Source organism: Eublepharis macularius, chromosome 12 (genome assembly GCF_028583425.1).
Source record: "Eublepharis macularius isolate TG4126 chromosome 12, MPM_Emac_v1.0, whole genome shotgun sequence".
NCBI classification, from domain to species: domain Eukaryota; kingdom Metazoa; phylum Chordata; class Lepidosauria; order Squamata; family Eublepharidae; genus Eublepharis; species Eublepharis macularius.
Window position 1 is genome coordinate 20,923,401 of NC_072801.1, and position 27,995 is coordinate 20,951,395.

The 27,995-nt window shown below is 43.3% G+C and overlaps 1 protein-coding gene across 7 annotated transcripts; it reads left to right on the top strand.

The window, feature by feature from the left end:
* Positions 1-5,294: 5,294 nt before the first annotated feature.
* Positions 5,295-27,933, top strand: DAGLB (diacylglycerol lipase beta). Of its 7 annotated transcripts, none has more exons than XM_054995453.1 (16): positions 5,295-5,363; positions 9,317-9,445; positions 11,741-11,892; positions 12,741-12,915; positions 13,000-13,261; positions 14,919-15,044; positions 15,719-15,846; positions 17,169-17,295; positions 18,737-18,820; positions 20,337-20,414; positions 21,170-21,250; positions 21,512-21,639; positions 22,179-22,247; positions 22,370-22,442; positions 23,327-23,583; positions 25,672-27,933. In XM_054995453.1, exons 2-16 carry the CDS (start codon positions 9,351-9,353, stop codon positions 25,865-25,867), a joined length of 2,031 nt encoding a protein of 676 aa, XP_054851428.1. In that variant the 5' UTR covers positions 5,295-5,363; positions 9,317-9,350; the 3' UTR covers positions 25,868-27,933. The 7 variants fall into 7 exon arrangements, with proteins under 7 accessions (XP_054851428.1, XP_054851425.1, XP_054851427.1 ...); XM_054995450.1 differs by lacking the exon at positions 5,295-5,363 and adding an exon at positions 5,365-5,433; XM_054995452.1 differs by lacking the exon at positions 5,295-5,363 and adding an exon at positions 5,383-5,401.
* Positions 27,934-27,995: the final 62 nt, after the last annotated feature.

A 27,995-nucleotide genomic window follows, 5' to 3' on the forward strand; every position in this document is an offset into this window, starting at 1 on the left:
TTTTCAAACTTTAAAAAAGTTAGTATAAGCTCATCACAGGCAGAGGTTAACGTCAAAAGTGCAACTGGCGCGGCCCTCCCAACGCAACCTCTCCCCCGGCATAGGCGTCTTAATACGCACATGCTAAAAAAAAGTCTTTACTGAGCGGCGACGCCAATTAGTAAGTTTTAAAGTACTAAGAATAAACTAAAAAATAATCACAGCCTTGTAACGCGAAACTGACTGGGGCGCGTCTTAAAACATGCCGGGGAAGCCGCCCCGCCACGAGACTGGCAGCTTCGCCAAACAGGCAGCCGCCAGTCCCGTTGCCCCAGCTTTGCGCATGCGTCAAATCTGGCACTTTGTAAACGAGAAAAGGCCATAGGCGCTCCGGAAGGCAAAATGGATCTCTATATTTCCGGTTCCCATTTACAGGTCGGGGATCTTCTATGTGCGGGGTAACAGCAGAACTGCAAACGGACCCGGGAAAAATATATTGAGTTGCCCTGATTAAATGTTTTCCGTTCTTTGAAATAATCACATCCTAGACATGCCCTCTCCCCCCCCCCCCCACTCCTAAGGTTGAGTACCTAAGGAACTCAACAGAAAAAGAGGACTAGTTTTCCCCAGGAGTTTTCGAGCCTGGTGGCTTCCAAAGGAGTGAAAACAGTTGTGATAAAGTCGCTTCTTGGCTGCCGAGAATATTTCAGTTAGAAATCAATGAGTCTATAAGTGGTATTGAACATGGCGAGTCTATACGGGACTTCCTCAGCTTCCCCTTTCCCCAATGGAATAACCCAGTGGAACAAAGGGGAGGGGGAGCGCGGCGCTCTGGTCCCAGGTTCGCGCGTGCGCGCTGCTTGCTCCTCCCGCACGCATTACCGATGCTGATTTCTCCTCACCCACTACCCCTGTGCATCCCCCACCCTGTCCAATCACGCCTGCTCTTGTTATTCACCGGCTGTTGTCATTCGGCAAGAAGTATGTGAAAAAGTGAGCTGTGACTCAGGAAAGCTCACACCCTACCACAAATGTTGTCAGTCTTATAGGTGCTACTGGACTCTTGCTGTTTTCTAATTTTAAGATAAAGAAGAATAGGCCTCCGAAATGGGGCGGTCCTTTTGTACCCAGATCCCTCTCTCTCCCCAGCACTTCTCCCTCCTGCTCTGGCTTATCCCGAGATGCAGCTGGCACTGCTGCTGGCACCATCCTGCTTCTGGAAGCCCCCTTACAGCAGTCACTGCGGCCCAGCCTGTGCCACTTATGGATCTGTGAGCCAAGCTACAAGTGAGGAATTACACTTGTCACTTAATTCGTCACTTGTAGCTTGGCTGGGGAGGATCTTCAGCTACCAAAGAAAAGATTAAGGTGAGCGTAGAGCAGTAGCTGCAAGTTCTGGGGTGTGTGTGAAATATGCTAATTGTGCAAATGAATCGTGCACTTTCCTGACGAGAACCATGAAAATGGGGCTGCAACAATTTGCTACTGTGAAACAGGAGTGTAACAGCACGCAGACGTCTTGCCCCCTTTTACAGGACCTTTGTATTGTAGCTCTGAAATGGCCTTTGTTATGCTGTCTCCTTTCTTCTTGCTTGGTGTTTCAAAATGGTTTTCGCCACTACCAAGGCTTTCTCACCTTAGATGACTTCAGTTTGTGATTTTCGCCGCTACCAAAACTTTCTCACCTTAGATCACTTCAGTTTGTCTTGTATTATAGGAAGGCCTCGTGATAGATGGTGGTATGACAGAGTGGTCAATGTATGAGGGTGGTTGTGAGATAAAAAAGGTGTCCTATATTCTCAATGAAACGGGTGTTTTGCTAAGCCAGAGATAGAATTTATTTACAAGTACATATGTGTGATGATTGCAGAATATTAATGGTTATTCACAGATCCAATCACAAAGACTAATTTTTCACACAGTTGCCACTTAGGCTAGAAATAATAAAAAAGAGTCGGCGAACAAAGACTTACTTCCCTCAGTCCTTCACTCATAGAATGACACGATCACTTTCATCTCTCACAAACTTCCACACAAATGGACTGAACTAGACTCTTTCAGGCTTCCACATAGACTGCCTGACCTAGATAGAACAAATACTTTCCTCTTAGCACTCTGACTAAAAACTTCAGTTCGCTCCAGCCCCACAGCTACCATTCAAGAACAGCACGTCTCACTCACCCATCCGGTGAGGGTTTTGAATATTGGTTACTGCGATTTAAAGTGCAGGCCGCTGAAGTGAGAAGGAGAGGGGCTGAAACAGACGGCTGCTTTCAAAAGAGAAGCAAATAGCTCCTGGATCAGATGGTGTATTAAGCATTGCTTCCACTGAATGATACAGACAAAGGAACGTGTGAATATGAGTCTTTGAGAGCTTATTTTGGGGTGCAGTTTCTTCCAAGTTTCTGCCTGTGCATTTACATTGGGCGCCAATCCACTTTAGAGCAATTAGCACAAGAACTGGGCTTTGGATCTCTGAATTCAGCTTTCATTTTAAAAAAGTTACTAGCCCTTTTAATGGCAGAGCAAAAAGGACTACAGCATTATATTTTAATAACAAAGAAAGATGGCATTTCCAGGGAACTAAATCAAGGCAGCAGTTGTTATTTCTTCTTTTAATGCAATTGTATTTATTCATAGCTTAATCATGTCTGTTATGTAATGATCAAAACTCAGTGAATTTATTAGTATGTTACAGGTTCCCCTAAAGAAGGCTGCCAGAAGCAATGTAGAGTTTTTTTTCTAATAAAATAATTTAATCTCCTTTTTTTGCTTGCCCTTGTTGTTATTTATTTATGTTTCCTATCATTTACTGACTCCAGCAGGATTACAAAATGTAAGTCAATGCAATAGGATACAGTATGGATTGTAGAAAGCCTCTTGCTGGGATCGCCACCAGGCATGAATTGTTTAAGAGAATCAGGGAAGAGTCACTTAGGATTCAGCTAATGTGCATACAAAATGCACTTCTGTCCAATGATTTCCCCTGAAGCTACACTTTAAAACAAAACAGATTTAGGACACAATTCTACTTCTCTTGAAGCTTGTAGTAAAATGTTCATTGTTTTTTAAAGAAAAAATACTGATGCAAGCCCTAGGCTTGGATTCAAAACATTTTTGCCAGTCGGAGAGAACTTTTTACTGAGAGGGGAGGAGGCCCAGGGTAGTATAGTGTTCAGAGGGTTGGGAGACCTCTGCCATGAAAGCTGCTGGGTGACCTTGGGCCAGTCATGCACTCTCAGCCTAACCAACCTTACAGGGTTGTTGTGCAGATAAAATGGAGGAAAGGAGAATAATGTAAGCCACTTTGGGTCTCCATTGGGGGGAAAAGTGGGGTATAAATGAAGTAAATAAATCAAAATAAATTATAATCCTCACTAATTTACCCATCGAGCGCAGACTCCCCCACATCATACACTCAATACTATTTTGGGATAGGACCAGGGGCTTTTTTTCTGGGAAAAGAGGGGGTGGAACTTAGTGGTGGAACTCAAGACCGCACAATGACATCACTTTGGGTCAGCTGGAACAAGGGGGGGGTTAAAGTTTAAATTGCCCTTGGTGAAAATGGTCACATGGCTGGTGGCTCCGCCCCCTGATCTCCAGACAGAGGGGAGTTCAGATTACTGAGTGGCGTGGAGGGCAATCTAAACCCCCCTCTGTCTGGAGATCAGGGGGTGGGGCCACCGGCCATGTGACCATTTTTAAGAGGTGCCGGAACTCCGTTTCACTGCATTCCCACTGAAAAAAAGCCCTGGATGGGGCTCTCTGACACCTAGAGGTGATGTTTTGAGGAGCGCAATGGGAGAGAGGAGGTACCAAAGTTCTGTTTCTCTCATTCACTGAAGATGCCTGTGCTACTGTGGGATCCAGGCTGCCATCCTATGCCCATTTATTTAGGGGCAAAAGTGAGCTGAACTTGTGTATAGGATTAGGGCTGTGGGGGCCGACCCATTTTGCAGCCTCACTGGACTCAGATACAGAAACATCTTTTATGTGATTATAAATACTGAAAGACAATGATTCATGGGGAGTGTGGAGTGCTCCTTCCTGACAAATACTGCCAGCTAATTACCAGCTGAATGAGAAATTTATTTATTTTTTAAAAGGAGATGAAGTAGTTAAACTTTTAATCTGCATATGTACTGGTTGAGTGGGTGGAAAGCAGGCACAGGCATGAGCATCAGTTATAATGGCAAAGTCCCGTTTGTTTGGATTTTCCAATGAAGTCAAGGATCTCTTCCACCTCCACACTGCTCATTGGACTGAATTCCCTTCCATGGGACTTCTGATGAGCAATTTAAGGGTGTGGGTGTGTGTATTTAACCTGTTCCTCCCTAGTGTCTGCACATGACATGGATAAGGATTTAAATGCCATGGGCTTTCATAATCCTGTGATGTTGGGGTTGTGAGAAAAGTGTTTCTGTAGACTTACTAAAGTTCCCTGGTGATTGTCAAATAGGGGCACCAAGGAAATGTTTTCTTTCCTGAAGCCCTGGATAAGAATTTTTATGATTTTTGGAAAAATGTGGCCCAATATTCAGTAGTTTTCTATTAAGAAATTGAGTATCCCATCAAAGAGTGACAGCACCATTCTTTTCTCATGTGATATTAAATCTTTATTGTATTAGAGGATTACCTTCATGCATTAGGCATTCTTTCTTGATGCCCGAGTATACTTTTTGCATTATCCTTAAATCATGGGAAGTATAGGCAGGAAATCAATGTTAATGTCATAGCATATATAGATCCAGAGGAGTTAGCTGTATTAGTCTGTAGTAGCAAAATAGAAAAGAGTCCAGTAGCACCTTTAAGACTAACCAACTTTACTGCGGCATAAGCTTTAGAGAATCACAGTTCTCTGTTGCATCTGATGAAGCTAGCATATATATTTGCATCAAGATTCTGTTTATGCGAGTTTTTTTAACTGATGCATCCCAATAAACCACCACACAAAAAGATGCACGACGCAGGGCCTGTACATATATGCAATAATATCAAGACTGCTTTCCTACTGTATGCATCAACGCTCACGTGCATTGCAACCAGAAATAATAGGTGACAACGTTGTGTGTAAAATTTCAAATCTGAACAAACAAAAAAGACAGGATGCACTGGTTTCACTTCGGAAAGAATATTTCAAAAAACTTGAACCACAGGGGTAAAAAACAAACAAGCAGGCGCCCTCCTTTTTTAATCGGAACCGGAAGTAATAGGGCTGCGTGAAACCTTTAAAAAAAATAACAACCTAACCTCTTTAGCCTGAAGAATCGCCACCACCCCTCCCCTCTCGCGCACGCGCTCTTCCTTTCTGCTGGCAATGGGCTGCCGGAGCAGGCTGGGGAACAGCGCGCATGCGTACGAGGTGGCCAACCTGCCAGGAGGTCAGTTCTCGTGGAACCGAAAGAATGTCGAGGTGGACGTGAGTGCGTCATGACGCTGTGTTGTCAATAGGTGACCCTGCTTGGGGTGTGGGGGGTGGAAGAGAACTACAGAGCTCCACATCCGGGCACTTGGAGAGGGTATGCGGCTGGGAGTTCTGCTGCTGCAGTAGGGGGCGCTATGGCTGAGAGGGGCGCCCCTGAGGGGAGGAGGGCAAGCCGTGGGCGAGGAGGATATTATTGCTGGTTTTAATAGGGGTCGAGAGGATTTTTTTCTAATGAGGAGAGTTTAGTAGGAGGGAAGGAGTGGGATTTTCCTCAGGGGTAGATTGGGGGTAAGGAAAGAGGTGGGGTTCCTTGTTGCAATGGGGAAACTGAGAGAGGCTTCTCCTGAGGGAAGCTAATCCCTGTACTTCTGGGGTCGTGGAGGGATGAGTCTGTCAATGTCTCTTAGCTGTCATGGCCAAAGGGAGCCTCCATGGCCAGAGGTAGCGCTCCTCTGAGTGCTGTGGGCTGCAGGATGCGTGGCAAGGCAGCTGTCCTCGTGCCCTGTCTGGGGAGCTTCTGTTAGCTTGTGTGGGAAACCAGTTTCCCCAGGAATTAAACCAGAGAGCAACAGCAGCTTAAGAACTAGGAAAATGTACCCCAGCATTAGCTTTTATAAGTTGGTTCACTTCATCCAGACTCCATCAGCTTTTGTGGTTGGTTCACTTCATCCAGACTACAGTTGTTGTAAATTGGAGTTGCACCATTTTTTTTAAAAAAAGATAATCATCCAGACTCCTGTTGAATTTTGCTGAAGTGGATGTAAACTAGAGTTGAGTGGCACCTTTTAATGCTTGATTTTTAAATGATTATCATTACAGCATTAATTTTCAGGGGGTTAGGGACATGGGATAGCTAGAGCTCGCAAAAATATATGCCACTGTCAAAAGGAAAGAGTTAATCTCTGTAAAGTTGCTTTGTGTTGGAAACATGATTCTGGGTTAGATGTCACTTGTGTCCACTTCAGAAGCTTTCTTCATAGGCATGTGAGTGGCAGGGACTTAAACTGTGGTGTTCCTTTCTGTGAGCAATTTACCCAGCAAGTTAAGAATTTGACTCCTGTTTGGTTTTTTGGGGTGGGGAGGGGGAGACGGCAGCCAAGATGCTAAACTACATGGAACTTGGGGCCAATTGGGAAGATTTCTTCTTTTGAATGCAAGTGGCACTCCTCCTGATGGTGTTTCACCGGACAGGTTAAGATTCTACTGCTTCAGCGGGTACTTGAGGAAATAGCTAACTTCCTTGTTCCAATGTTGGCTCCATTGCATTCCCTTTTACTGTGGCTCAGTATTTTAAAATTATATTTTAATTGATTTGTTTTTAAGTTAAGTTGTCTTAAGTAGCCTGAAGGATGGAAGGGTGGTGTAGAAATATGTAAAATAATAAAATGAATACTACAGCCAAGAATGAGGACAGGTTTACAGTGCTTTGTTGTGGTAGTAAAATGGGCACTGTTCTTTCCTACAAGAGTGCGGGTTGTAAAAGAATTGGACCCTGCAGAGAAATTGGGTGTATGACATTCAAGAGGCCTGTTACAGAAAAGTTAGCAAGACTTTTGATCCAGAGGAGTAAGCCGTGTTAGTCTGTAGTCACATCTGACAAAGAGAACTGTGGTTCTCGAAAGCTTATGCTACAATAAAGTTGGTTAGTCTTAAAGGTGCTACTGGACTTTACTATTTCAAGACTTTTGAGGCATCTTAAGGTCCTGTGGATTTATTGTGGAATAAACCTTTGGGGACTAGTGCTGGTCCACAAAAGCATACACTATAGTAAGTCTTTTGAGGTGCAACAAGACAGGTTTTGTGTTGTATGTGTAAAAATGAATGGTTGGAAAAAATGTGAGCTCCCTGCTAGAGATCATTAGGAAAGGGTTTGAAAATAAAACAGCCGATATTGTAATGGTCGTGCAACTTCATTTAGAATCTCACGTATGGTTTTGATTGGCATATCTCAGAAAAGATATTGCAGAGTCAGAGAATGTGCAGAAGAAGGGCAACTGTGATTAGTTTTCCACAAATTAAGGAAAACGAAATTATTCAGGAGGGGCTTTTTTACTCCAATAATAGGGTTGTGCTATAAGAAATGACTTAGAGAGATGCTTTGGTAAAGGGACAGGAGCTGTGGACTATACTACTGGGTACTGTCTGCCGCAAGTATGCTTCTACTGTGTATTTTCTACATCCTTTAATATGTTGTGTCAAATTTACATATGTTTTGCTTCAGCTATGTTTAATCTCTGGATTTGGATTTATGTTTATTTTCAAATTTCTTTAATCCAGACAGCATTGTATTGTTATATTCAATCCATACCACATTGTATTGTTTATTGAATGTCCCAGCCATTACTCATATTGACTTGCTCTGGGTAATCTGCCTTGAGTCTCAGTGAGAAAAACAGACTATAAACGATGTAAATAAAATAAATAAAATGATTACTAAGGGGAGGGGTGGTTACTTGAGCATGAAAAACATGCCAACAGAATCAATTAATTATACAATTAATTATACAAAAACAAAAACAATGGTATTTAGTAAGAGACCAAAAAAATATCATTGGAGTATACAGGACACCCCAATTGAACAGTGCAGGACCTACAAATATCTAGGTCTAACTTTTAGTGAGACCCTGAAATGGGATGCCCATATAAAGCTTATAAAAGCCTCAGCGCTCAAGACCTTAGGAGCAATAATGAGATTCTACTACTCTAACAGTGCAGTCCTAAGAAGAGTTACTCCAGTCTAAGCCCATTGACTTTAATGGGCTTAGAATGGTGTAACTCTGCTTAGGATTGCTCTGTTAGGGTGGTTTCTTGATAGCACCATCCATAAAGCTTTTTGTTTCTAAAGTCATTACTCATTTACTGTATGGAATTGAGATCTGGGGGTGGAAGGAATCAACACTTGGCAATTTGGAAATAATTCAAAAAAATTTTCATGAGACGTGTTCTAGCCCTGCCAAAAGGGACACCAGCTGCCTTGCTATGGGCAGAACTCGGTCTCCCCTCGATCAGAACATGTGCCCATTTAGCGATTCTCAAATTGCAGAAAAAATACCAACTATCGAACCCTGGTTCCTTCAGTAATTTGAGTTATTTGAGCTATCACTAGCTGCAAAACAAGGATAAAACCCGACCGGCCTTCCTTAATGGCATTGCATCTCAATATACCATCCCAGACGAATTACTCCAACCTTTGGGAAGCAATGTTGACTTAAGGGAATGGGTATACAAAGAGGATGCCCTAACTGACAATTTTTTAATCAGTAAAACAAAATTTGCCCCATGGTATAAAACCATCAAAAAAGACCACATTAGAGCATGTTATCTGACTGATATCACAGTCTATAAGCTTAGGGTAGCATTTACGTCATTACGCTTCCAGTCTATGCCAACTGAAATGCTACTTGGGCGATTCCAAAAAAACCCCATGGATCAGCGGATATGTATCTGTGGAACCTCAAATGAAGACTTACCACACTATGTTTTAAAGTGTCCCTTATACCAGGAACCAAGGGGGAAATTTCTCACGAATATTTATCTAGTCTCCATCTTCTGTCTGACTTTGATAAATTAAATTTTATTCTTTCAGACACAGATCCTTTTATTTCAAATAGGATGGCCCTCTATGCCCTGACTGCTAGAAAAATAAGGGCAAATATGGTAGCCAGGAGAGTAAACACCAGACATAGATTAGAAACCATTCGGTTTTAATGTTGTTTAATGTTTACATTTTAGGCAAAATGCATTTTACAGTAATTTTATTTATATGTATGTAACTATATCTGTATTCTTGTATTTTTGTTCTGTTTTTAATGAATGATTTTAGATTGTGAAGGCCTATGGCCACATACAATAAATTTGTCTCTCTCACATGCCAACAAGACTCTGTAGCTCTTCTCTTGTCTTCCACAGGAGGTGAGACACAGCGCCAGGCAAGGTGTACAGGATGCCTGGGATGGTGATGTTTGGGAGGCGCTGGGCCATAGGCAGTGATGACTTCGTCTTCCCGGCTGCCTTTGAGCTTTTCATTAGGGTGAGCTGGTAAGAGCGACTGTTTTATGCTGTTACATTTGGTGCTATAAACCTCACTTAATTTCTAAAAGGAGAGACACTGGGGAGGAAGTCATTGTGCACGTCCCACCTTTTGGCCTGGCAGACTTTCCTTTTAAATCTTCGTCGAGTGAAAGCAGTGATTGTGATTGCACAGTGGTGGGAAGGGAAGAAGCCTGGGCAAGCAGCTGAGAGACTGAATAAGAACAACTGCATAGGATTGCACTGCCCATTTACTTACCTTACAGTGTTGATGTAAGGTTATCAGTAAACAGTGCTTTGTACCCCTGAAAGGGCAATTTATGGCAGAAATAAATGTGATGAGGTATGTGAGTTTCTGCAAGTGTTCTTACTTATATGTGGTTTCCCATTAGTCATCTGTGCACTCACACACTTCTTGATTCCATGGATTGACTTGCATGAGTTTTGTCCCAGTTCCTCTGAGGCTGGCGGGGAGAATGCCAGATTGTACCTTGTCTTTGCACATGCACATGGGAAGGGGAGGGCAGATTGCTTGCTTTTTGCCAGCAGCCGCTGCCTCCTAGGCTCACTTCTCCAGGCACAGCCCAATTGAGGCCGCTTTATGGGAGGGCAGTGTGTGTGTGAGGGGGTGTATGTAGAATGGCCAGGCGTTGGGGCTGGCTGCCCACCGCCTGCTCACTCACTTGTGAGTTTCCCTGCAAACACAACCTGCGGCTGACAACATGACAAAGGAACATACACATGTAGGTTTATGAGGGATGGAAGTGTCTTTTCGCACACCTAGAAATGTGTGAGCAGCCATTATGGGTGGGGGGGGTATTGTAAAAGAAACAGGGAAAGGATGGCTGTAATACCTATTCAAATGTGAGCTCATGTCTTCTAAAAAAACAGTATGTAAAATACTTTATTGGGGATTGTTTAACACTTTGAAGGGGGAAAGGGGAGAAACGCCTCTGCCATTATTTCAGTTGAGTAACTCAACTTTTACAAAAAGCAGCCCACCGAACAAAGAGTAAAACAAGCAGCATCATGCAGTCTCTGATCACGCCGTCCATTTTATCCCAACAACAATAAAGCAAGGTCTAACGGATGAAAAGCGGGGAGGCGATCAAGCAAGCTATCCCATAGAACGGTGGGGCTTTTAAAAAGTTGTGAAAAGAAAGCTCATTGTAGAAAACAACTGAAAATGGTTTGTTGGGATAAACTAGAGAAGTGATGATAAAACAAGTGAATCAGAGCAATTACACCTCCCTCACAAACACACAATGACAAGAGTGACACAAACGTTATGAGAGAGAGAGGCGGAAACAGAACAAAACTGATTCTTTGCACTGGTAACTATAGTAGCAAGCCTAAACACTTGCAAACGCAACCACACACCCAGACATCCCATGAAATTAGCGAACACTTGCTCCACTTGGGGGAAAGGCAACACGAGAATGTAAAACAACACATAAATTTGTACACTTGAGCAGACTTGCGCAGCTCATCTTGTATAGTTCTCCTTTAAGAGGCTTATCATAATCTGAGCCACTCTTCTGAGCTCTGCATATTCCCAGGCACCGTAGGTGTAATTAAGCACTGCATATAAGGGCATGTCTGCACTGATGTGTTTTCAAGTCACACCCAATTCATAGAGACCCCAAAACCATGGGGTTTTCAAGGCAAGTTTGCCACTGCCTTCCTCTGCAGAGCAACCCTAGTCTTTCTTGGGGGTCTCCTATCCAAGTACCAACTGTGCTTAGCTTCTGAGATCTGATGAGGTCAGGCTATACTGTGCCACCTTCCCACCAATTAGGAGCTGTTGTGGCTCCCAACTGAAACAATGCTGGAAATGATTTGTCAATGAACAGTATTAAGGAGGCAGAACTGGAGGGTGGAAGGACACAGTGCAGACATCTCCTGAGTGAGTAAGATAGAAGCCACAAAGGTAGAACACAAGCAGCTTGCTTTTTGGCATTTCATAACACAAAAAATATGAGCTATGCCAGGGGAGTCTGTATGATGACAAACCTCAAACTCCATAAATGCTCTGTTTCCGGCAGAGCTAAGTGGTTGTGTAACATTAATTGGTTGTTACTCTTTAACAGATGGTTTCACTGATACTGTCTGGGAAAGGGAGATTACTTGATGGATTTAGATATGTCTGGCCCATTTTGAATGACAGGTGCTGCAGTTCAGGATCTGCCATGGCTTATTTTTGCCTCTGCTGCACAGAAAGTGCCACAGAATCTAGTGGAATTATTCTGATACAACTGATTAGATCTCTCCCTTTCTCCCTCCCCTTTAATTTTCTTCCCATAGGTGGATTGGTATTCTGGTTTTGTATTCGATACACAAAGGGCAATTGGACTGTCCTGGTGGGAAGCTGTTGCATAGCTACCTTCTTGTCCTCCTTATTCTCCTGGTAGCCATCATATGTGCTTTATCTTCTATTTTGCATATCAGCATGCAAGGTAAATGGCACCTTAGATTATGTTGCTGTTTTAGTAAAATTGCAGTGCTGTCTCTAAGTGGAGTTCCATCCTTCTAAGCCTGCTGATTTCAATGCTTCGTGCATATGATGAAGCATGTTCTGGCTCACAAAAGCTTATGTGGTGATGAGTGTGTTGCCCTTTAAGTACCACAAGACTTACCACAGCTGTTCTTTTGGAATTTGTACAAATATTGCATAATATACATTGTTGTTAACAAAAAAAATGGTATTGGTGGTATTATTTCTTTAATTGATTTGTACCCTGCCTGTCTCCCCAGTGGGGACCCACAGTGACTGACGTCATTCTCCTCTCCTCTATTTTATCATCACAACAACTCTGTGAGGTAGATGAGGCTGTGACTCAGTGACTGGCCCAAGGTCACCCAGTGAGCTTCCTTGGCAAAGTGGGAATTTGAACCTGGGCTTCCTAGGTCCTAGGTCCACATGACATAAATAAATAAGATTATAACTTGTATACTGTAACAATTATAACCTGAAAGGGAACTAAAGACACTGTTTGTGTCTGGTTTACACACACACACTCCCTTTTTTCTTACGTGGATTCTTACAAGTTTACAGTACTCATTAGTTTTTATACGTGTATTTTGTGTGTTTTCTTTTTCTTTTGGTTAATTGTATATTATATTTCTGCGTAATTGGGGGAGACTCCTAATGTAGAAAATCCTGCCTTATCTGTGAGAGGCCTGATTTGCTGTTTTTAAAGAATGACACAAGTCACTCCTTTCAACTGTTTGCTGTAATAAAATGCTGCTGCTCCTCTGAAAACATTTGGGATTGTATGCAGCTCACTGCAACTATACCTTTCAGGAACAATTTCCAATCCTGGGCCAAGGAAATCCCTTCCTAAATTGCTGTACTTGCGCCTGGCCCTCTTTTTGCCTGAACTGCTCTGGGCTATTGTGGGAGCAATCTGGGTGTCAGACCGAAGCATCAAATGTGACAGGACTGTGATGAATGCCATATTTGGGACAGTGATTGCCAGGTAAGGATGTTCAGCCCTCTTTGCCAATTGAATGTTTTTATCGGACCTTCATTTATGTGGCTCCGCTTCTGCTTTGCTTGGCAGCTGGATTATCATTATCTTCACCATTGTGGCAGTTGTCGTTGTCTTTGATCCACTTGGTGGGAAAAAGACCTTGTACCTTACTGGTTGTCCCAATCACAACTTGGAGAGCAGTCAGTCGGACCAGGTGTTTTATAATGTCAAGAAGACTGCAACCCGAGTCTGGGAGAAAAGGATTCGGTTACTGTGCTGCTGCATCGTACAAAATGATGACCACAGAGTTGCTTTTACCAGTATTGCTGAACTCTTCCGCTCCTACTTCTCAGTAAGCAGGGAAACATTGTAAAGGTTTATAAAATTATGCATGGGGAGGAGCGGGAATGGGAACAGGTAGAGAACTTTTCCTCCTTCTCTATAGTACTAGAACTTGGAACACCCTGCAGAATTAATGGGCAGACAAAGTACTTGCTTGCATGACCCATAGTTAACTTGTGAAACTCATTGCCACAGGATGTTGTGATGATTCTAATTTGGATGGCTTCTAAAGGGTATTAGGAAAATTCCTCTAAGAGGTGTTTATCCGCTGTGAGGATTATATAGAACCTTCATAATTATTGGCAGAATACCTCTTAATTACTCATGCTGGGAGGCAGCCGAGGGGAGTGTCCTTGGCCAGGTTCTGTTTTATAGCCCTAACAGAAATACTGGACTGGTCTGATCAAGCCAAAGCTGTTTGTATAGTTTTTAAACAAAAATGAAATGCCTCCAATCCCATTCCTTTGAAACCACAAGGCTATCTTGTGTATGGAGGCTGGTGCTGTCTTATACCAAATCGGACCATTAATCCATCAAGATCAGCATTATCTACTCAGACTGGCAGCAGCTTTCCAGGATCTCAGGCAGAGGTCCTTCACATCACCTCTTGCCTGTTCCTTTTATCTGGAGATGTTGAAGATTGAACCTGGGACCTTTTGCATGCAAAGCAGATGTCCTTCCTCTGAGGCACAGCCCTTTTTGATTGTAATTGAAGGGCCTTTGGGCTGCCGTTCAAATGCAAAAGAGAAAATGCTCCATCTCATGTGCCATATGGAATACTGGAGTTCTGGGAAGCAATGAAAGAAGGAACAATTAAGGCTTGTTCTTCTAGTATTCTGATGGTGTAAATGACCTGGTCACATTGAACTTCCAGGCATTCACAGGTTCCAGGTGCAAGGCCTGCGTGCATACTTCCCAGTATGCATCATCGATTTTCTGGAAAAATGGACATTGCAAATAGAACGTAAAGGAGTCTGCACATAAACTCAGTACACAACACCCTTTAATGTGTGGTGAATGGGACAATGTCAGGAGGTGTGAGCTCTTCCTAGTGCACACAGTTCTTCCCATTTTGGTGTAGTGGTTAAGAGCACGGGACTCTAATCTGGAGAGCTGGGTTTGATTCCCCACTCCTCCACTTGAAGCCAGCTGGGTGACCTTGGGCGAGTCACGGTTCTCTGGAGCTCTCTCAGCCCTGCCCACCTCACAGGGTGATTGTTGTGGGGTAATAATAACATACTTTGTAAACCGCTCTGAGTGGGCAATAGAATGTTGTTGTTGTTGTTGTTGTTATTTATTGCATTTTTATCTCACCCTTCCTCCAATCTGCTGGTAGCCTACACGGCTTTCCTCCTCCTCCACTTTTATTTTCTCAACAACCCCTGTGAGGTAAACTAGACACAGTTAGCTCAAGGTTGCCTAGTGAGCTTCATGGCTGTGAGTGGAATTAAACCCAGGTCTCCCCCATCTCAGTCTGAGAGCCCTAACCACCACACCCTTCTGGCTCTAACTGAATAAATGCTTGCCTGGTGACAGCGTGATATCTGGATTCTGAGCAGCGATCACAGCACGTGTCTTGGCTTCAAGCCCAGGCATGTTCTGCAGATACATTTATGTGCTTGTATCAGTTTAATTTCTGAAATAATTTTTTTACTTTCTCTCTGCAGGACACTGACCTGGTGCCTAGCGATGTAGCAGCAGGCCTGACTCTGCTCCACCAAGAGCAAGACAAGGTGGAAAATTGTCCTAAAGATCCTGAGGAAGTTTTGATACAGTCGCCATTGTCTCCTACGGTAAGCCTGCCAGACCTCAGTTGTCTCCTGCGGTAAGCCTGCCAGGTCTTCAGAAAACATTATCTGTGAAACTAATGAAAAAGTGCCTTAGCAGTGCTAAATAGATTGTGTGCTGATTTAACAAATTTGGCTGTTAGAAACTTATGAAATCCTGAAGTCTAGGAACTGTGGTGCTTGCATTAGAGCCAGTCATACCTGACATTGTTGGAACATCTGAAAAGCTGAGGGTTGAGTGTTGCCGTTTCCTCCTTCTGCCAATGGAACTCTTGCTTAGCGGAAGCTCCCTACCACTGGGGTAGCGGTGGTTGCATCCAATCCTCCTTCCTTCACTGTGGTATTTTTGACCAGAAGAATCTTGCAACCTGCTTCATCTGCTCTTTGGAGGAAGGGGGAGGCAGGAAAAGATATACACGTGCTGTGGGCCCTCAGTGTTCAGGTGATCCAGCCCCATCTGCTGTTTATAGACAGTACAGAGTTGTTTTGCTCTTTGTGCTGGGCAGGTTACCATTGTGCTAAATTTTCTCCCAGTTGGAAAGCATGGCCATTAGCTTGTGAGGGCTTTAATAAAAGGAGCCCAGCCTGGCAAACTGCCCTGGCCAAGGCCCCACACAGGCTCCCTCTGATTAGGGAGCATGTTTCTGTATATTGTGAACTGTTTCTCTTCTTTTCCCCAGGCTGATGATTTGGATCTTGAGATAGAAAATGCTGCTCACTATATGAAGTTTGCTGTAGCTACTTACGGTTGGCCGTATTACATCATGACAAACCCTTTTACAGCACTCTGTAAGCTTAAAGGTGACTGGTAGGTTGGCACAAGGTCTGAGGAGTACATTCAACTGGGTCTCATAGTTGCGTCTTGTCAATAAATGTCTGGAATTTCACTGTGAAGGAAGCTACTACTTGCTGTGGAGGGTGAGGCTCCCAAAGTCCTGGCTCACCAGGCCCTTTCTAAAAACTGGAAAGGAGGGTCTCTCTCCAAGCCTTCTGGGCAGGCCAGGGAGATGCCCTGCCTGCAATCGACTCTGCCTGCAGCCAACTCTACGATCCACATGCCCTCCCTGATGCCTCACACTCTGTCACAAATCACTGGGAACTGGAGACATCCTTCCTGCCTTACTGGTTGCCCTTGAGGCTGGCTGGCCCATCTGCTTGCAGCCATAGTTGGCCATCCAGGGCCGCACAGAGGGTAGGAAGTCCCATTTTCAAAAAGGGGGCCACAAGATTGGAGGAGGCTTCCTGTCTTCAGCTGCCAGGCTCAGCAGTGTCTGGGCTGTGGAGGTGGCTGTCCCAGGACATTTTTTTTAAAATGGCTTTTGCGAAGACTGTACTTGCTACCTTCTGCTATCCCCAAGCTATGGAACTTAATCTGGGCTTGCCCACAGTTCACCCAGAACCTTAACAATGATCCTTTGGGAGCATTTGCTTAGCTCTGTAGTTACAGTTCTAAGCAGACTTAATGCTAAATATACATTCTGCATGTATGCAGAAGTTTGTTTTACATTTTAAGTCCGGGGGAGGGGGGAACGTTGTTTACAGCATTTCCCCAAGAATGCTTTTAATTGGCAAGCCAGTTCCCAGTCCAGAAAATCCTATGTCCCAATTCAGCCCTCGGGAGTTGAGTTTTCTTGCACTACAGATACTAATTTTTTGTACTTTGCACCCCTGCTCGGACAAGATAATTACAACATTCATTAATGCTGGCTTCCTGACATTGTAATTTGCAATACCCCTCCCACCCTCTGCTGGATTATAAAGACACTTACCTTTTTCCACTCCTTGTGTCTGACAAAGGGAGCTTTGACTCTCAAAAGCTTATACCCTGGAAATCTCGTTGGTCTGTAAGGTGCAAATGGACTCAAGTCTTGCTCTTCTGCTGCAGACCAACATGGCTACCCACCTGATACTCTAGTGTTTACTTGGAACCAAATCCCACTTAATCCAGTGGTATTTACTCCGAAGTGAATGTGCATAGAGTTAAGTCTAATTAGTCTCCCATTGTGGGGTAATGTGCTAGGAAACTTAAACTTTGGGAGGGTAGTTTGTGCGTGCATGCTTGTGGTTCTCAAAGGACATCTAACTGATTTGAATTTTCAAGCCTTGCTTTTTTGTTTTCTTGTTTCTAAGTTGTAGAAACAGCCCGGTAGAGGCAGATATTGTTGGTGGTGACCGTCTAAATATGAACTTCGGATCCATCTTAAAAATAACAGGACTGCAATATAGAGACTTCATTCACATCAGCTTCCATAATAAAGTAAGTAATTTTGACTGGCTAGATTTCCCCCCCTTCATTCTTTATGCTTTCTTGATTGTCATGGAAACACAGGAAGTTTTCCAGCGGTGGGATGGCATTGATTCTAGGGGCCATCACAGTATCCTGTGGCAGCAAATTCCACAGCTTGATTCTACATTATACGCAAAGAACTCGACCTAATGAGAATGTCTGCAAAAGCTTTAGCAGCAGAAAACTTTTAAGCTGAAGTGATTGGTGTTGCCTAGCTTTGTGGCTTTCTCTGTTTAATCACTTTTAACGGTGGCCAGAAAACGCAATTACTTGTTCAAAACACAAAATCTCATGGTCATCTGCCTAAATTGATGCTGCCGCTGTGGCTTGGATCCTGCGATCCATTTTCAGCAACTGAAGGGCATTTCTGTGAGCAGAGGAAGGGGAGTGATGATGATACAGTTCAATGACCAACACAAAGACAGACCATAGACGTTTCAGCCCTCAGGCCTTCCTCAGTGGTCAATTGCACAATATTTATAATCACACACACCCACACATTCAGAAACCAATATAGAAATGCTCCTCCATGGGATGGATCTTTCGTATTGTGTGGCCACTTTATTTCAACTGCAGATTGATGAAACGCACCCAAATACATTGGAAACCAAGCCTCAGAATACAATACCAAACGAATAGCATTGTGTGAGTGCAGTCCTGGTCTGCAGTAACATTTGTATTATACCATACAATGCAAGCGATAAAGCATTGGGAGCATTTCTATATTGGTTTCTGGATGTGTGGGTGTGTTTGATTATAAATATTGTACAATTGACTACTGAGGAAAGCCTTAGGGCTGAAACGCAAATGGTCTGTCTTTGTGTTGGTCATTGAACTGTATCATCATGTGCGTATGGAGAACGTTTTAGTGATTTTTAACATATGCATGTAACCTGCCATTCAGGCCTTATGTTTTTAACTTATTTTTAACCTATATTTTGTGCACTTCCATAATAAATACCTTCTTAGAATATATTTTACATTTTAGGTTGTAACTTGACCCCTCTATTTCCCCCCCCCCTTGCTTGTTTGAGTTGTTTGTGGGGGCTTCCCCCCACCCCCTTCTTTGTTGTTGCTATATAGGGTCCAGATCATAATGTGTAATTGGCCTGTGCACTCACTGCCGCAGGATGATGCAATGGCCACTAGTGTGAATGGCTTTTTAAAAGGATATCAGCACAGATATGAGTCTGTCTGTGGCTATTAGCATGATGGCTGAAAGTGTAATCTCTATATTCAGTAGTGATTGTCAACATTCAGAAATCAGAGATACCAAGAGGAAGTGGATAGTTCTCTTCAAGATTTGCTTTACAAACCTTTTGAAGGCATTCAACACAGACCTGAACTAAATAGCTTAATCTTGCAAGTTGAGTCTCTCAGTCTTTTTCATGCGTCATTTCCTGTATTTCAGATTTTTGAGATCCCATTCTTTGTTGCATTGGATCACAAGAAAGAGGCTATCGTGGTTGCTGTGAGAGGAACTTTGTCCTTTGAGGTAGCATTTTTGTGTATAGCACAACGTTTATTCTGAAATGTTGTGTCAGCCACATCAGTTGTTTGAGGGGATGTGGGGGGGGATCAATGTGGGACTTAATAGTTGGCCTCTGTGTGCTAAGGCAAGGAGATACCTGTGCAAGAATAATGTCACTGGTGGTGTACATTAAATACATAACATGTGTGTAGACACTGCCCTGCATAATGTACTTTATTTCCATACCTATTGACAGTGCTTTCAACTAGACATGGGCACGAATGGGAAAAAAACCCCGAACAGGCTGTTCGGTGTTCGTTCTCAATGACGAACATGAACAGCTGACTGGACCCGAACATGTCCCGTTCCCGAACGTGTTTGGTGTTCGTCGGCGCCAGGGCGGCCCCCTTAGCACTTAGAGAGCCCGTATTCACAGGGAATGTGCAGCAGGCTCTTCTCCAGCTACCACCCAAGTTTGGTCAAGATTGCAGTATGGATCTCAGAGTTATACATTCCCGGAGGGAGGGGGTAGAGCCCTAGCCCAACACTCCCAGAGGCCTGACCAGATCAGGCACTAATAATCAGGGTGAGCCCTCAGCCGAGGTGCCCACTGAGCTTGGCCCCAGGGCCTGGCAGCAGCCCTGGAACCAGAGGGGATAGCTCCCTATCCCACCCACCACACACAGAAGAAAGCCCAGCTCCAATGCACGCCCAGCTCCAAACGCTATTAAGAGCTCTGTTCCACTCCACTGCTTGCTGAAAGTGAAACCAGAACTGGGAGCGCAGTGCCCTTTTATAAGTGGAGGACTCATGGAGAAATGCAGGAGGCCTGTGGTTGGCAGTCAGAACTGCCTAACAGGGTTTGCAGGGATGAGATTGGAGTTCCCATGGCCACAGAACAACCCCCTCCTCCCTCCCCCCTGGTGTCTGCTCCCATGTTACCAGTTGTTACCGATTTGCAGCTCCACACTTGGAAGGAAGACCTGCCCATCAAGATAAGTTGGGCTTTGATTGGGGTGTCCAGGGCGACAGAGGGAGTGCAGACAGAGTTCAGGCACGCCCCCCCTCCGTTGCCGAGGCAATTGATTGAAGGCCTGAGTGTCTAGCTTCCCAAACGGCGGCCGAGCACAACGAACAAGGCTTGCGCCGACCACCTGTTCGACTGGAGTGGCGCATCCTGAACAGCCTGTTCGTGAGGCTTTTTTTGTTCGTAATGCTGTTTGTGCCCATGTCTACTTTCAACAGGTACAAACTAAGTTCAGGCAGTTTTGTATTTGTGTACATCATGCCGGAACCTACCTTTTTGTTTTGCATATGTGATGTTCAGCACCATCCATGCATCCCGTCCCCCCGCCCTTGCACATGCAGCTTGTGATACGACATGTGAGAGTCTGAAGACACTGTAGTCATGAGGCATCTGTTTGTGAAGGTTCCTTGGATCTTGATGTCCTCTTTGTAAGACTACAACGATGATCTTAACCAGATCCAATGAGCAGTGAGATTACTTGATCAGTGCTTTTTTTTTCTTTTTTGCATTCAGGATATCCTGACGGATCTCTCGGCAGACTGTGAAAGCTTAACTCTAGAAGATATTCTAGAAAATGGTCTTGTGCATAAGGTTAGGAAGTATTTCTGGAAATTGTTTTCTAGTGATTCAGTAAATCCAGATGGTGTGTGTGAGTGAAAAAGAATGAAGCTTTACTAGTTTTCCTTCCCCCCCCCCCTCCCTTCTTCCTGAAGAGCCAGGCAGTAAAGCTAGCGGGGAGCTGGAATCCTATACTTGCTAGTGCTTGCTCTAATTGTTGTAAATTGCATTTGTCTTTTTGAACTTCGGGGTTCCTATTTGCAAAAGGCTGGTTTAGGAATTAAATGAATACCTTAGGAAATGAAGTAGCATAGGGGTGGAATGTACACGTGTCTGTGTGTGCTAGGGTTGCTAAGTCCAGGTTGGGGAATGCCTGGAGATTCTGGGAGTGATGCATGGAGAGGGCAGAGTTTGACGAAGGGAGAGGGCCTCAGAATGGTATAGTTAGTACCATAGAGTCTACCCTCAAAAGCAGCCATTTTCTCCAGGGGAACTGATCTCTGTTGCCTGAAGATCAGTTGTAATTCCGGGAGATCTCCAGCCACCACCTGGAGGCTGGCAATCGTAGTGTGTGCCTATGGTTCTGTGCCTGCTGCCAGGCCCAGAGTGGATACCCCATGCTGGGAGAAGGAAGACAATTGTGCAAACAGCTTGAGAGTAGAATGGGAGGGTGGAGCAAGGGCCTGGGTGTGTGTGATCATTCCCTAAACAGCTGATTTGTACTGCAAACATGGACAGCTTTCTGGTGGTGTTACCACTTCTGTCAACTTGCAATCTTTGTCTTCCAGGGGATAACCCAGGCTGCCAACTACATCTACAGAAGACTAATAAACGATGGGATTTTGAATCAGGCCTTCACCATTGCTCCTGTGAGTCCTGGCTGCCATATCCACGCTTTCCTTTTCCTAGTGTGTTGCAGTGCAGTATCTTAGTGGAGTCACTCTCCATCTGGTTGGCGTGAACTCTAAGCACTCAGGCAGTGAAGGTCTTTTCCAGTATCTGCTGCCTTTTAAAACAGGAGAGGTCAGGGATTGAACCTGGGGACCTAATTGCACCAACGCCTGTTTCCACCACTGAGCCAAAGCACCTCCCCTCCCTGCCTTTCTAACACTTCCATTTTTTGCCTCTAGGAATATAAACTGGTTGTAGTTGGACACAGTTTAGGAGGAGGAACGGCCTCTATCTTGGCCGTCATGCTCAAAAATTCTTTCCCGACACTGAAGTGTTATGCCTTTTCTCCACCAGGTGGTTTATTAAGGTAGGAGACACCTTTTTATTTTTCCACTCCAGAGTAAGATTTATAAAAATCCGTGAAGAAAGCATGAGAGAATCTCCACCCAGACTAATTAGGTGTGATAATTTTCAGGGGAAATTATTAGTTTAGAAGAATTTGGTGTGAGCTAGGTAGCTTTGATTCGGATTGTAAGTTTTCCCTGTTGATGTTTTGGTGGAATCGATTTTCAGAACTAGTGTGACAGACCATGAGTTGGATCCAGCCAGCTTTTTTGCTGGTGAAAAAGGGAGGAGGGTCCCCTCTGACTACCTAAAGAGCTATGCTGGGGATTACAAGACCTGCATAGACGAAAGCCACGTGGAATGTGGGCTGAAGTAAAGAGAGGAATCAGATGAGATCAAGTGAAATAGTTGGCTGGATCCAACCATTCTCATTCTTTATAAGAAGAGAAGTAAATGTTTGGAACATTAGTATAAAGGACTCTGATGGCATACATCTGTGCTAGTAACTCATCCTACTGCAAACTTACCTGTTAATACTTTCTTTTTTTTTTCCATTCTAAGTAAATCACTTGCAGATTACACTAAACAGTTTATCGTGTCTGTCATTGTTGGAAAAGATGTTGTCCCAAGGTAAGGATTCCTGACTGTGAGGCTTTATTTGAAGATGATTATCTTAGTTATAGCTGTCCTTTAAAGATGAATCTTCTGTCTCTTTTCTCTCCCATTCCCTTTCATTGCTGTGTATCAAACAGGTTAAGTATGCCCAATATGGAAGATCTGAAGAGAAGGATCATTAGAATAGTTGCCAACTGTAACAGACCCAAGGTAAACAAATGCATGAATGGCTATACAGTTTAGTTGTGTAGAGCTGAAATGGAAACAGGGCTGATGGTGTTGTTCAGACTTAAAAAAAAAATTTAAACTTGCCCTCTGACCTTTTTCTACCATGTGCTCCCTCCCCAACCAATAATCTGATGTAAGTGAACTTGCAGAGATTCTGCTGAGGACGGAGTATGCTGCTACATATGAGGATGCAATGAACTGTGAAAGTAGTTTCATGTGCACAAGTAGGCTTCAAAATTTTTAAAAATCAAACAGTAACTCTGCTTTTTCTTGCCTGGCACTCTGCTTTTGAAAATGTAGTTTCAAACGTAGTTTGAGATGGGGCATTTTGGAGTGGGGCAGGGAGGAGGAAGATCAGCTGTTTGAAAGGGGGGAATCAGCTTCCATTGGTCTTGTGTAAGTCTAAGCATCTCTCTGTGAAGCTATACCACTGGCTTTATGATAGAATTGTTTCATCAAAGTTGACTTGTTTAAGAATCTTCTTTGGATCCAATTTCCATTGTGTTGTAGGGCGAGGTGGGGGTGGATACATGGACTCAAGAAATCCACACACATCCTTTTTTAGAAAAGCACAGAATGCATGTGTGTTGATGTTCTTTAAGTTATGTAAGAGCCAGATTGGAGTCCAGAACGAGATTTCCCAGGGTATAAGCTTTTGAAAGTCAAGCTCCCTGAGCCCTTACAACCTGGAAGATCTCATTGGTCTTTAAGATGGACTTGAATCTTGGTCTTCTACTGCAGACCAGCATGGCTAATCACTTGAAACTATCTTTAAGTTGTGTGTGTGCAAATCAATACAATCCCACTTGCAAAAGGAATTTCTAATTTCTCACACATTTCTTCTATTTTTTCCACACATTGTATAGTACCAGATCCTACTGCATGGATGCTGGTACGAAGTATTTGGAGGAGACCCCAATAATTTCCCCACTGAACTGGATGGTCGAAACCAAGATGCTTTGACCCAGCCTCTCCTAGCTGAAGAGAGCCTCATGGTTCATCGGTCACCTTCATACAACGCTCTAATAGAGGACGAGTCGCCTTTAAATTCTCCTCTTCGGTATCCCCGCTTGTTCCTCCCAGGCAGAATCATCCACATTGTAGAAGAAAACAGCACAAGGAGGTAAATGGGGAGTACCAGTGTGCTTCTTGGCTGACTCCTTCCTCCAAATCTCCATTCAGGAAACAAGTAGTGACAGAGGGAATGGATGTGCAGTCTATTAGCTTGTGCAGTGAAAACCAGCGAAGCAATGGAGTGAGAGGGGCAGATGCTCCATTGCACGAATCGGGCCTAGCCACTGAAAAACACCATCTTGTCACTTTCTGTTATCAGAAGCCTGACTTAAAGGTGAGGCGGGCTGAGGCAAAAGCATTCCTCCTGTGGAGCTCTAGATGTCACATTCAAACGGGATGGCCCCTTGTGCAAAACAGCTACATACACAGGCCTCTTCACTGGTACAGGAGGCTGCCACACACGTGCAGAGTCCTAAGAAAAAGTGCTTCTGTCTTTTCCCGAAACAGGGATCAGGATTTTTTTAATTTTCTAAACAACAAAGGAGAAACAGGAAAAAAAAAGATAAGGAAAAACAAAAATACTCATAACAGTGCGGGAAAATTAAGATACCCTTTACACAGATTATCTAGAGCATGATCACTATACATCATTTGAATATTATGTTCAAGCCCACAAAAACCATTCTCAGAGACATTTCCTCTCTCTTCCACTGTCTTGCTATTAAACCAAAAATATTATAAAGTATTTAATAATAGTCACTGCTATACCCCTTCCACCTCCAAATCAATAGCTCAGAACACACCATGATCCATACATTTCATTACAAGGATCAGGATTTCTAGTTCAGAGTGAACTGAAAACTTGCAGCTCCTTGGAAGCACGATGGAACTACCTCTCTATAGTCTGTTTTTAATTGGTCACCGCTTGTGTGTGTTTGGAGCGGCCCCAGAACTTGTGTAGTTATACCTGACCAGGGGCCCCAAGGGCTGCTTTTATTTTGAACATTCGATTAGTTGGAATTGGCTTTTTTTTACAGCACTACAGGCACGATGTGGCTTACAGTGTATCTGGACTCTTCTTGTTTATGGTTCCAATTAAGTCTGTAACAGTTTCTGTCTTGTAGCTGCCAGCATTCAGTGGTGGTATTAGCAGAACAGTTGCTTCAGCAAAACAGGTGGAGTGCAAACTGTTCACTTCTTATTTTTTCCACCTTAATTATGGTTTGTGCAACCATATGGCACACAAAATATCCTTTGTGGAACTTAATGCTGTTTTTAACATGTGAATGAACAGCAAGACGTGCTGCTTTACTTCTTTAGGTTAAAGCAGAAGGAAATCTAAAAATAGAACTGCTGATAGGAGATATTCTATAGACCACTGCTATGCTCATCATTTCAGGTTTATATTTGCAGTGAAAGGGAACTTTCCCTCAGTTTATTGTTAGATTTTTTTAAAGATAAAAAGCTTTACAGAACTAGGCAATAAGAATAATTTATTGAAGCCTTCTTCTGCTCTTGCTTTGCTGTGATGGATACTTCTTACGTTTCCTCTCCACAGAACATTTTTTTTCATATTTTTATCACATTTCCATTTTTTTTTTGCTTGTGATGAAGTAGGGTGGGTGTTAGGGTGCAGTCTAGGGTCTGTACTAAGTAAAGGTTCCCTAAAATTAAGCTAACCTTTCTGCACTTAAAAGTAGCTTCTTGCAAGGAAAGACTAGTATTGGTCGGCGAGTCTTTCAGACACTTTCTCCACTCTTCAGCTGCTGCCTGGGATTTGTCGCCTTTTAAAATATTTATTTACAGCACTGTGAAGTACATTGGCTTGAAAAGGTGCTGCCTCCTTGGCTCTGTTCAAAGGACCTCCTGCTCTAATGAGAAAGCCAGGGTGGGCTGCAAGCAGGAAGCGTCTCAAAGGATGCCACACTGAGGGCTACTAGGTTAACGTACTTCTCTCTGGCCCAATCACTTAATTACTAGTTAGCAACAGATACAATGCAGTAGAGGCAGAGTACTTAAAGAGTAAGTTTCTGCTCAGGTTTTAGATCCATAGAGTCTTTCTTCCTTCCTTCTCCCAAGAACATTTGTAGACTAGCCAAAGAGGATTAATAAGAACTTGTCCCTGCATGCTAATGTTATGTAACTATAAAGACTGGGATATTTTGAGACACACAAAAAGTATCTTTTATTTTTTCAGGTGGTGTTCCTCAGATGTCAAGTACCATGCAAACTGGTCAAAAGAAACTGCCTTTGGCAACATTTTAATAAGTCCAAAGATGGTAACAGATCACATGCCAGATGTGGTGGCCAAAGCCCTGAACAGCTTGGCTCAGGAAAGTGTGTCTTGCATTTCCTGTCAGCCACAAGGAGACTTCTCTACGAACACTGTATAATCACAGACATAAGAAGACGGCAGGCTGGATATTGCCTGCTGGTTTCCCCACACCCCGTGTTCACAAGACCTGCTGGTTCATACTCTCATCTTAAATCATGCCTCAGGTAGAATCTGGGGGCATATCTGAGCAATTTCAGGATGAAGGAGAAAATGCTTCATGAGCAATGGTCCTTCTGGATTATCCACCTTACTGGGTAACTTCTGTGTGAAGCAGTGATGAATACAACACGCGATCAAAGGCTTAACAAGGTGGCAGTTGAACAGAATAGCTTGATAGAGAAGGCAGACAGACGCTGGTGAAAGTAAGTAACCATGAAGTCCCCAAACTTTAGGTCTGTTTCCACCGCTGATGTGGCAGATGCTTTCCTAGACCTGCTGTTTCCCATAGTGAAGTGGGTCATAATGCTTGTAAATTCCCAAGTAAAAAGATGTGACAGGGAAAGCAAAGTATTAAGTTGAAGAGATGGCTCCTCATCCCACAGGTGGATAGGAGCTCAGAGAGAGGTGGGTTGAGCTGATCAGCCTAGTGTTGCACTATAGTTAAATTGCAGAAATGCTCGATTTTCCTTCCTGCTGAAGGAAGATTGCATTGTAGATACCTTTCTTGGGCTTAAAGTGTTGTGTGGATACATGTGCAATATATTTGTTTACACTGTCAATGTGTGTTCGAGTCAAACTACCCGTTTGGTTCCTAATGGTAGGATTCTGTGTCTAGCATTCTGCAGTAGGATAGCCTTGAGAGTGAAGCAACCCATAACCTACACTGAAGTATTTTGCTGTCTTAAAGCCCCCTGAATACTAAAACAAGTCTAGTTCAAATGGTTCATTAAGCAGAAACCCAGGGCACTTGCAGCCTCCTTGTTCTACCATCTCTTCCTTGCAGATAGCAGAGTGGACTGTTATCATTTCAGCCTACAGCCAAGATGTTTATTTTTCAAACTTCTATTGGATGGCTGATTCTTGGCAAATTATAAAGTTAGCAAAGCATGGCATATCCTAGAGTGGAACTGGTTCCTGAAGTTAATTCCAAAGGGGTAGTCATCTGTTGTAGCAAAATGACACAGAAGGCAAGTACAACCTTAAAGACTAACAAAATATAATCTCTTAGGTGCTCCTTGATTCCTACGTTTTCATAGGAAGGATGTTAAGTATAGTGGAAGTGGTACAGCCCATTCTGTCTCACAGAGCTGAAAATTAGGCCTTGTAGAGGCAGACAAGGGAAAAATTTCCTAGAAAGCCATTGAGCAAGAAGAGCCACAGGGCAGGAGAGAAAGGCTTCTGGGATTGAATGTTCTCATTTATTTTGACCCTGAAGTGCAAACTAGATTAGCAGCTGCTATGAAATATTTAGAACCTTTCAAGTACACAGGTTGCTGGGTTTAGCAGCAATTCTCATTTTAGTAACTCTAACACACACAGGCTTTGCTAAAGTTGCAGTTCCATTTTTCTACTTTTTATATACATCTGTATCTTTCCCTGCCTGCCCAAAACATTTCTTTACCTTTTTAAAAGAAAAAAGGACTAGGAAGGTGCTGTCAATCTTTGGTCACTGAAACTGTAAGCTCCACGGAAATAGTAAGACTAACTTCTGAGTAAATATACTTAGGATCTGGTTTCATGTTGCCTTTGAATACAGTATGTGGTACTAACTAGAACTGTATGCAGCATTCTACATGCATTCACAGCTGTTTTTTTCATGGAATTTACACTTCCTAGTCTTCACTACTTGGAGAGAAACAAAGTAACTGAGACTGTCTTCTGCTTTTGCTGTAAATCACAATGAAAAGAATAGTTGGGGATTGAAATGCATTGTGTTCACTCTGCTGTCAAATTGGGGCATGCAAATTGCATGTTTAAAAATACAAGTTAATCATGTACTCCTTATAGATATTGTATTGCAATTGTGAAAGTTTGAACATAATGTATTTGAATCTGTTAAAAACATTACTATTTGATTGACCCCCGAGTTATACTAATAAATTTGAATCAAATCTGAATTTAATGGTTTGATTATCTGCTTGAAAGAATATTTGGACTGGTTATTAAATAGTTTTTTAATCTTCAGATCTGTATTCTTGATCACTTAATATGTTTCCCAAATGAAGTTTTGACTTGCTTGCAATGTT